This window comes from Molossus molossus, unplaced genomic scaffold (genome assembly GCF_014108415.1).
Source record: "Molossus molossus isolate mMolMol1 unplaced genomic scaffold, mMolMol1.p scaffold_m16_p_18, whole genome shotgun sequence".
Taxonomy (NCBI): Eukaryota; Metazoa; Chordata; class Mammalia; order Chiroptera; family Molossidae; genus Molossus; species Molossus molossus.
Genome location: NW_023425353.1, coordinates 57,088,567 through 57,098,956, shown reverse-complemented (window position 1 = coordinate 57,098,956; position 10,390 = coordinate 57,088,567). Strand labels below are relative to the sequence as shown.

The 10,390-nt window shown below is 58.0% G+C and overlaps 1 protein-coding gene across 1 annotated transcript; it reads right to left on the bottom strand.

The window, feature by feature from the left end:
• Positions 1–806: 806 nt before the first annotated feature.
• SLC22A14 (solute carrier family 22 member 14) lies at positions 807–10,131 on the bottom strand. Its single transcript, XM_036266299.1, has 10 exons — positions 9,616–10,131; positions 8,810–8,913; positions 8,459–8,613; positions 7,419–7,587; positions 6,277–6,397; positions 5,913–6,010; positions 5,403–5,622; positions 3,417–3,565; positions 2,652–2,855; positions 807–993 (listed from the first exon to the last, which is right to left on the bottom strand). Exons 1-10 carry the CDS (start codon positions 10,129–10,131, stop codon positions 807–809), a joined length of 1,923 nt encoding a protein of 640 aa, XP_036122192.1.
• Between the last annotated feature and the right edge of the window lie 259 nt (positions 10,132–10,390).

The window sequence follows — 10,390 nt, the reverse complement described above, 5'->3', positions numbered from 1 at the left end:
GGGCGGGAAGAGGTGGAACCCAGGGCCTGACCCAAAGCTTTCCACCTGGCTAATGGGTGAGGAATCCTGAGCTCTGCTGGGGAGCCCCCCGCAGGCTGGGAAGGGCAGACTCACCCTCCGGGCAGCTGGGGTTGTGAGCTGGGATCTGGGGCTTATTCTAGGGGTGGTGGAGGTCAGAGGTCAGCCAAGCTGGAGCCATCAGGGTAGGCACCCCCAAGGAGGAGGCTGGGATGAGTAATCCCCAAGGCCATGCTTATTTGTGAGTGTCAAAGGAAAAATGGAGTGAGAAAGCCCTGGGCCACAGCACAGATGGGAATTCTCACTTCCTTCCCCTCCTAGGCCTGCCTGGACACCTACGCGGGCCGAAATATGCCCAGTCTGCTCTGGAGAGGGAAGCCCACCCCACCAGCAGATGCCTGAGCTAGGCCGTGTGGGCAGTGTAGGGGCACAGTCCTCCCCTTGCCCGCTCCTGACCCTCACAGACACCCCCACCCCCTCAGGGAGCTCCTTGCTGTCCTCGAGGATGAGCTGAAGACATGAAGGACTCTGGATAAGTTGGACTGACCCACTGTCCTCCACGCCTGGGGCTCTGGGCTCTCCGGACAAAGCCAGTGTCGACCTAGACAACTCAAGTCCAACATGGTACCTTTATTAGAATTAATCACACTTTAGCTCCCCCAGGAGTCATTTTAGATCTTGAGGGCTGACCTCGGAGCAGAACTGGCCCTGCCCCATAAGCTGAACTTGGCCTGAATTTGTGGTCTGGAATCCACAGCCCCATACCCAGCCACTCACTCCCCCCGAGATCACCTGGGGCCCTCAGTAACCCGTCTGCCTTTGAACTTTTCTTCAGCCTTCAAAGACGTGTTGTTAAGAGGGCGCGGGTTCAAATTCATCGTGACGTTGAGAATGGTGTTCTTTGCCACTTCTGTGGTCACATCACATAACGCATGATCAGCTGTCAAATCGTCATCCAAATCATCACTCATGGTCCTGAACAAGCCATTGGAGAACAAGTCAGGAGCAGTAATTTTTGGAGCTAAAAAAAAGCAGTAACTCTAAGGCAGCTTCAGCCATGACTGGCTCTGCTCCCTGAGAGGTGGGCTTTCCCACACCTGCAGGTCAGGAGCCTGTGATGGACCCTTGCCTCTAGCATCAGGCCACTTCCATCTCCGGGCTCCAGCCAGACCCTTCAGTCTTCTGCATCTTTGGGGGTTCTGCCCGCTCTCCTCACTACTGGCATTTACTGGGCACTTGCCACATGTGAGACACGGTGCCAAGCTTTATGTGGGTTGAATCCTCCCAAAAACCGAGAGAGAGGAAGGCGAGGCTACACGTTGTTGTTGTTTTCTTTTTAAAACTTATTTTTACTGTGGAATGTATGACAGATGTTAGACTACGTGTTTTTAACCTGTCTGTGCCTCAGTTTCCTCATCTGCAAAATGGGGATAGTGACAGGACCTACCATGCATGTCGTTGTGGTTAGGACAAAGTATGAAAAGGCATGTATAGAGCAGGACCTAAGACGTAATAAATGTGCAATACCTGTTAGCTGTTGTTATTACCATGTTCTCTTTGCATCTTGCAAATGAAGACGCTCAGAGGCATTTCCCTGTGCACAAGTAGGAAGCAGTGGCAGAGACAGAACTCCAGGTCCTCTGGCCCCGCAGCCTGGCTTCTGAATTTCTGTACTGTTACTCTGCTGCACGGCACTGCCCCTTTCTGCAACGGCAAATGCCTACTCACCCTGCAAAGCCCAACTCAAATGTCACTTCCTCTGTGAAGCCTGCCCCAGCTCCAGAAATGCAAGTTCCTCTCTCCTGGGGCTCCGATAGGTCCTACATCCCAATGTCAGAGCCCGCTAGTGAGAACTGTTTGCATATTTGTCTTCCCCAAAACCATGACTTGCTCTCACTGCTGACGGTCTAACCCTGGTGGTGCCAATGAGAGTTTGAGGAAGGAGGGGAGGGGGAGAATGGTGGGGAAGAAGGCAGGAGAAGGCCGGAGCAATGACCTCTGTAGTATGAGTGGAGGGCCCTGGAGGACCTCAGGCTGCCTCTGCCCCACATTTTTGCTCAAGTCCCCTCAAGTCCAGAAAGAGACTGATGCACTCTGTTGACCCAAATCCCAGAAGTGATGGTCCTGCCAATCACGACAAGTCTTCTCCAGTGGGCACTTAGGAGAGGCCGGTGGTGCCCACAGTGGGGTTGGGGTAGAGCCTCGTTCTTAAACAGGGTCCTGGGCTGCTGAGGCCAAGAGGCCAGAGCCCTGAATCGTGACTGGGTCCGAGAGGAAAGAAGTCCTCAGAGAGCTGACCTCACCCAGGCCCTTTGCCCCGGGAGGGCAGGGAGCCAGGGCGTCTGTCAAACAGCATTCCAGGCCAGACTGCAGCCAGCAGGCACACCAAGCAGAGGGCCTGGCCCCGGCTGGGTCAGAAGAGCTGGGCAGAGAGGGCAGCAGAGGCTGGGCTGGGCAGTGGGGTGGCAGCACCAGGAGAGCTGGGAGGCTGCTATGGACACAGTGGCTCGTGTCTTGTGTCACAGGCCCCTTGGGCAAAGGCACAGTTGGACAGCACTTGACGTATTCTCAATGCCAAGAGCTTGAGAACCAGGCCCTGTGCCGGCCAGAGCCCAGGGGCCTCGCACACCTACCTCGGGTGCAGGCAATAGTGCTCCAGACTGTCGACGAGGGGCTGACCATATGTTTCCGGGAGCATGTAGCACAGGGACAAGGAACAGATGGTTGAGATGAGGCAGAGAGAACTGGATAAGGGCGTGAGGCTCTGGTTGATGAGTGTGATGGACAAGATGGCTCCGGATGCCCAGGCCAGAATCCCCAGCCCCAGGCCTGTCGTCCTGGAAGGAAAGGTCAAAGCTTGTCTGGGGCCTGGCCGGCCCAGAGGCTGGGAGAGTGGAAGCAGCAGCCCCCCCGAACTCCACACCTCCGGGCTCCCACCTGTCCTAACTCAGCGTGACCCTGGAGAACGTAGTTCTCCAGTGACTCAGAGGAGGTCGTCGTTTCTCTGGGTCAGCAGTGGGAGAGGGAAGACTCACACGGCTCTGAGGGGTATGCGGGGAGAAGGGGGAGGAGGACATTGTTGCCACCAGCGAGGTCCCCGTGGTAAAGGGCTTGAGCCTCAGAGTGGCCCAGTCAGCACCTGGTCAGACTGCCCGGGGCCGGTGCTAGTTCCGCCCGCTGCTGCCTGACCTTGGGCCGGTGCCTGTACCGCTCTGATTTCATGGTCTGAAGTAGGGCTAATGGTGGCGTTTGGGAGATTTTGTGTGTGAGGGTAGATGGAATAATCCGTGGGAACTTCTGCACGCTGCCTGTCGCCGGAAGAATGCTCAGCCTTAGCTGCTGCTATTCATCTTGTACTGTCCCACCTCCCACCCCGTCGCCCCTCACCAGGCTCATACCTGAGGACAGTGGGGAGGAGCTCGGCAGTGTAGGTGAAGAACCCGGCGATCCAGGCACTCAGGCTGAATCGTCCAACAAAGACCATCAAGACCACGACGGATTTCAGATCTGTAGGCAGACAACATGACCACCCGAGTTTGGGGTCATCCTCCCGTAGGGCCAGGTCTGTCATCAGCTCTCCCTGCATCCCTCTCAGAAGGCAGCCCAGCTGTCCACTCCCACCGCGTGGCCAGCTGACTCGAGCATTGGGTCAGAGGAGGGTCAGTCGGCTGAGCCCCCATCAGGAGTGGGAGAGTTGACCGGCGGGGTGGGAGGTCCCACTGGGACCCCCGGGGCCTCTCAGGAGACCGGCTACTTTGCCGGACTCCGCCCCACTCCTGGGCCTCCCGAGGGTCTCCTGTCTCCCACATCCTCACGCAGAGGCACCTGCAGCGAGGGGGAGGAAGGAAGGAAGCAGGAGGAGCCCTGCTGCAGGCGTGGGCAGCAGGAGCCGGGGCCCCAGGGGGCCTCTGCAGGCCCCTGCCCCAGTCCCACTCCCCACGGGGGCCCAGCTTTGCTCGGCCCTGGGATGAAATCAGAGAGAGAGTTTTATCTAGTGGGGGTTCTAGTCCTCATTCCTCTTACACATTTGAGAGTTTTAACATTTCTGCTTGACTCATTATAGACCCTATTTTCTTTTCTTTTCTTTTTATTTTTATCATCCTCACCCGAGGACATTTTTCCATTTTTTGTTCAGGTAGTGTGGGAGGAAGAGAGAGGAACAGAGAGAGAAAGAAACATCGACGTGAAAGGGACACATCGAGTGGTCGCCACCCACACAACCAACCAGAGCGGGGGACAAACTGCAACCGAGTTATGTGCCCTTAGCGGGAACTGAACCCGGGTGTCTCCGGACCGCAGGCCGATGTTCTAACCGCTGAGCCAAACCGGCCAGGGCTATAGACCCTCTTTTAAAAAACCCCCACCAAAATTGAATAATGAATGTATGTCCCCATTTTGTTTTAGCTGGTCCACACTGCCAACATCTGGGAGAAGAAAGGTCCCACCCAGTCCAGACACTCACAATTCCAGTCCCCAGAGAAAGAGAGGGAGCAGCTGAGGGGGTTCTCGTGGGTGGTAATTCTGACTAGGTGCACACTGACATTGTACTGTCCACATCCTCAGCCCTGTCACTCTCTAGCCCTGTGAGGTGACCTGGGGGCTCTTTGAAAATATTGCCAGCTTCCTGCCCCCCAACTTTCCTCCTTTAGTTCTGAGCCCACAGGGCACCCGGATGCTGTGCCCCTGGGGAAGGAGAGACCCTCATGCACGAACACTCTGATTTTAGTGGACAGGTTCTGTTTTCCTGTGAAGTTACAGCTAACAGGCACTTCACAACCAGAGGTATTCTAGATGAGAGGCAGGGCCTGGGGTAGAGGTTGAAGGGTTACTTTTGTTGCATCTGTTCACTTTTTAAAAAATTATTGATTTTTAGAGAGGGGACGGGAGAGAGAGAGAGACATTGATGAGAAAAACATCGATTGGCTGCCTCCTGCATGCTCCTTGTGGGATCAAGCCCACAACTCGGGCATGTGCCCTGACCGGGAATCGAACCAGCAACCTTTTGGTGCACAGACAACACTCCACCAATGCCCAACCAACCGAGTCACACTGGCCAGGGCTACATCTGTTCACATTTAGCCACCAGATCTGACATGGGTTGAAACTAGGCAGAAGAAGGCTGTCCACTTTCCCACCCACACAGAGACGATTCCTCCGAACAGCTCGCCAGGCCTCTGAGACTGTGAGCAGCTGGTCTTGGGGACCCCTTCCCCAGGAGGGCAGTGCTCTGGCGATGGGTGCCTGCTCCGGAGGCGCCGGGGCCTCTGCAGGGAAGGTGGACTGTGGGTGCAGGAGCCTGACTCCCAGGGTGGCTTGTTGACAGGACGGGGCAGGAGGCACGGGGGTGAGGGGGGTGTTGTCAGAAGGCATGGAGGTGGGGAGGCTGTACCTGAGGGGAAATTAAGGACGAGAAAGTTCATGAAGGTGCCTTGTAAGAGAATGACGGCCAGGGTCCACTTCCTCCCGAACTGCTCAAAGAGGAAGATGCTGCCAAGCCGGGCGGGCAGCTCCATCATGGCAGAAACCATCTGGCTGATGTAGAGGTTCATGTCAAAATCCCTCATCTTTAAGCTCAGTGTGAAATAGCTGTGACCAGCAGTGAACCTGGAATGAAGCCAGAAGAGAAACACTGGCGAGAAGGAGAGGGACACACACTCACACACACACACACACACATACAGATGGGCTAGGTGAAGACAGAGGAGAGGGGGGCAGGGTGGGAATGGGAGAGAGAAATAAACACAGATCTGGAATCTGTGGGCCAAGGCGGGGCCCTCAGGCGTCGCCCCCCTGGGCCTTGCTCCCTTGCAGCCAGGCCACGCCCCACTCCCTCTCCAGAGTTCCAGGCACACACCTCTGTTTGCAGTCCCTGCTGGCCAGCCCTGGGGACTCACCCCACACAGCCTATCGCCAAGATCACCTTGCGCAGTTGCCTGTTGTTGTAGAAGTCCAGGACTGAGGCCTTCGTCGCCTTCTTTCCAGGTGCGTGTAGCTACAGGACAAACATGACCATCCAGAGGCAGGGCAGAGACCCACCATGCTCCCACCCCTGCAGGACCCACAAGGCCCCCCGCCCCCCCCCCCCCATGGTGCCAGCCTGGTCTCTGGCTTTCCCTTGACAGGATTTGACTGTGCTGTCACTGTTCCCCTCCAGCAGTGGGCCAGGGACACCCTCTGGGCCGAGATCCCCTGAAAGGATGAGAGAAGAGGCCCTTCCACACCCCTGCCCCACTCCGCTCTGGGCCCAAGGCCTCCTACCTTGCCCAGCAGACTCAAAGGAATGTTCTTCTTGTTCTCTCTGGCGGCAAAGCACAGCACCCGCTTGGCCTCCTCCACCTGCCCCTTCATCATCAGCCACCGAGGGGACTCGGGGAGAATACTGCACGGCACAACCTCCCTTAGCCACCACGCTAAGGTGCCCCAGAGACCCAAGTGGGCCCCGCCCCTGCCTCAGCGGTGGCCATCCTGTTCCAGCATGAGGTCATTCAGATGTTGGAGGTCTTGAAGGTGACCATCAACCTCGAGATGTCCTCCATCCCTCCCTGGAAGTCATCCCTTCCCCTGCCCGAGCCACACACAGGCCCACTGCTGCTGGGGACCACCCTGGCCACTCACTGCCTCTACCCAACACTTCTTTCCCCTCAGCCACCCCTCAGGGCTCTCTGCTTTCTTGCACTTGTGAATCTTCACCTGAGCATATTTTTCCCATTGATTTTTTGTAGGGAGAGTAGAAGAGGGGGAAGGGTGGGAAACATTGATGCGAGAGAGATACATTGATTGGTTGCCTCCCACAAGCACCCTGACCAGGGCCGGGGATCAAACTTGACACCCAGATACATGCCCTTGACCCTTCATCGTGCAAGCCGACACTCTAACCACTGAACGCGCCAGCCAGGGCACGCACTCTACTTTCTGTGCCGGGGTCCTCCCCACCTGCCCAGGCAGACGGCGGCATTGTCTTCCATGCCCACGCCCTCTGTTACAGCCCCACTCACAGAGCTGGGATTTCAGCCCCGCAGCATGACAGTCATCTCCCCGATGCTCCATCTCCCAGGCCCCCCTCTCCTCAGCTCCCCACCACTCCACAGAAGCTACCTCAGGGTCATCCAGGCCAACACTTAACTAGCCTCTTTTTTGCCTTCAACCCTGGCCATTCCTGGTCCTTGACTCTTGCCTTCCGACACTCTGCCTTCTGATTTTCTGACCACCTCTCTACCGTATCTTTAAGGGTCTCCTCTGAGGGGGCCTAATGCTGGGGTTCCAGAGGTTCTGCCCCCGGCTCTCTCTCATCCCATCCTCAGGGAACACTCCACCCTCTCCAGCCCTTCAAGGACCCTTCACAGCGCTCAGTCTCGAGCCCATGGGACCTGCCCGGGCACGCCCTGTATCCCTTCACTCACCAGATGTAGAAGATGAGGGAGAACACAAGCGACCCGCCCAGCAGAAACAGCAGCCGCCAGTGGGGAACGCTGTAGGCCAGCGCTGTCAGGAGCATGATCCCCAAAGGGTAAAAGCACTGTCCCAGGATGATGGCGTGGGCCCGGTGCTCACCCACTAGCCACTCAGAGGCTGTGCAGAGGCCAAGAGGACAAAATCATAGTCAGCTCAGGGTCCCCGGGGCTGCCCCTGCACCAGCCGTCTGAGATGCCCCAGCCATGCTTGGGACAGTTCGGACTGATCTGCCCTAGGTCCAGAGACGACCTTCCGAGGCAGGCACACCCTCGGCGCCTTGCCTGACCTCCCAATCGCATATGTAGCCTCTGGTCCCCCTCAGCCTGGCTGTCCCTCTGCACACCTTCTGCCTGACGACACGCCTCACTGGAAGGCCTGGCTCTGGGCACACCACCCCGCGGCCGCCTCGCGGTGCGACCAGGAATCACTGCCCTGGTCTTTGCTCTCTGCCTCGTGCTCAGGTCTAGCCTGTGGAAGACCCGGATCCTCTGGCCGGCCTTCGGCGAGAGCCTCCTGCCAGGGAACCGTGGGCACTCCAGGAGGCGGCAGCTCGGGCTTTCCCATCACACCGCCCCGGGGAGATCCCCGCTCCTTCACCGCACTGTGTGTGACCCCCAGCAAGTCGGTTCACTTCCTGAGGCTCAAGGGCGACCAGAACAGGGCCCCCCGAATAGTGTTGGCAATACACACAAAGGATGGGCAGCTCGCTCGGCTGTCCTCAGGGCTCACCACACACAAGCCACGTGGAGCATCCAGGGGCGTGAGGGGAAGGCGGGTGCGAGGCGGTGAGGAGGAAGGGTGGGAACGGAAGGCTGTCTGAGCACAGATTCTCTGCACCTCCAGGCAGCCTGAAGTGGGGGTTCTTTCCTCCACTGCCAGCGCGATTGGGTTGCAACTCTGTTCTGCAGGCTTGTGCACCCCACCCCCACGCACCCCATCCTCCACCTCCCCATGCTCCCCCTCTTCACCCTGAGCAGCCTGGCCTCACCTAAAGATACACTGTTGATGCTGAAGCCCACCAGCGCCTGGGACACCCCGAAGCGGAAGAACAGGTACTGGTTTAGGTTGCCGACAAAGGCCGTCCCAAAGCCGAAGATCATCAGTCCCAAGATCGACAGCAGGATGGAGGTGTAGCGGCCGAGCCTGAGGGCATCGAAGGGGGGCTGCGCCGAGCCCACGGGCCTCCGCAGGCCGACTGGGGGCCAGATCCCCAGCCACCCACCGGCCTCCAGATGGCCCCTCCCCTCGTCTCCCCCAGCCGGAGACTCCTCAACTCTGGGTGCCCATGAGGAGGAGGCAGGGGCAGCCCAGGGACCAGAAGAAACCGTGGGAGACTCACTTGTCACTTATGAACCCGAAGGTGAGGGACCCGATCAGCAGGCCGGCCAGGATCGTGGTGTGCACAGCTTCCCTGTTCAGCTCCTCGCCACACACCAGGTCAAACTGGGGATTGCACGCAGGGGTCGGCCGCAGGCCCCGCCCGGGGCCAGCCTCTGGCTCCAGAGCCCGAGCCTCCTCCCAGGCTGGGCCCTCAGGCAGAAGGGGCCTGAGACAGGGGCAGGGGGCAGCCTCAGCTCTGTTCCCGCTGCCTTCGGTCCTCACCCAGCACACTCTGGGCGTCAGGCCTGAAGAGAGGGACCAGGGCGCAGGCCACGGTGGGGCAGGTGGAGCGGTCGCTTAGTGAAGGCCGGCATCACCAAAGACCCTTCCCCAAATACAGATGCTGAGCCCTGGCCTAGAGAATCCGATTGGGAGGTCCGTGCTGTGAAGGGTCTGGGTTGCAGCTTTGACTGAGAAGCCCTGGAACCCGTACCTGATCAAAGCCACCTTTTTCTTCAACTCCCTTCTTGAGTTCAGAGGGCAGAGCCACAATTATAGAAGCAATTCCCTGGACAGATGGCAAACCCTGCCGTGTGCCCTCTGCCCCTCCCCCCAAATCCATTCTAGCTTCCTGGCTAAGACAGGCGAGGCCAGGGCCGGGCAGCAGGAATCCTACATTTTTCTGTCCTGGTCCTTCCTCTGCAGGGTGACCTTGGGCCAATTGCTTCCCGTCCCTGAGCCTCAGTTTCCCCACTTATTTGATGAGGGTGAGGGCGCATCTCTGAGCCCATGAAGTAGCTACAGATGACTCAGGACAAGGCACACCTCATTGATCACCGATCGCCTCTTGCTCTCAGGATAGATCCACCCATTGCTGCACGACTGTGTGTAGTTGAGGCCAAACTGGATGATGTCATCCAGATCCCAGGTGACAGGCACATACATGAGGCATGTCAGGAAACTGCCGTTGGTATCCCGGGGCAGGGTGAGATTCAGCTGCTCAGCCTCTGTCAGGTTAGGGCCCACTGCCAGGATCCAGCTGGTGTTGCAATAGGGCTTTGGGACTGTGAACACGAATATGTCGGCAAACATGAAGAAGGCCGACAGTAAGTTGGGGAGCAAGGTGAGGGCCACCAGCTTCTGCTGGAACGTGCCAAAGTGCCCCAGCGAGTTCAAGATACTGGTAAACTTGTCATCCAGATCGGTTTCAGTGGCCTTCAACTTGCGTAACAACTTCTCCAGAGACCAGGAGCGCAGGTGTTCTCCTGCCTCCTGCTGGTTGGAGCTACTGGAAGGAGGCTGGGAGTGGGGCTCTGTCTTGAAGTTGCCTTCTCTTGCCATCTGTTCAAAGAAAGGGTGCAGCTCAGTCCTGGCTGGCCGCTGCCCAGACACCAGGGGCTGGCGCGGGGGCCACAGACTGGGAATTGGCCTCTCTGGCTTGGAACAAGGTGGATTCCAGCCCGGATGCTCTCTGTAGTTCCCTCCTCTGCAGCTGAATGAACATCATGTGTCCCCCATCGGCCCACCCCCCCCTATTGTTTAATGTTTTAGAAAATGCAGTACTCAGGCCTGAGTTCTCCTCCAACTTCCTCACAACTGA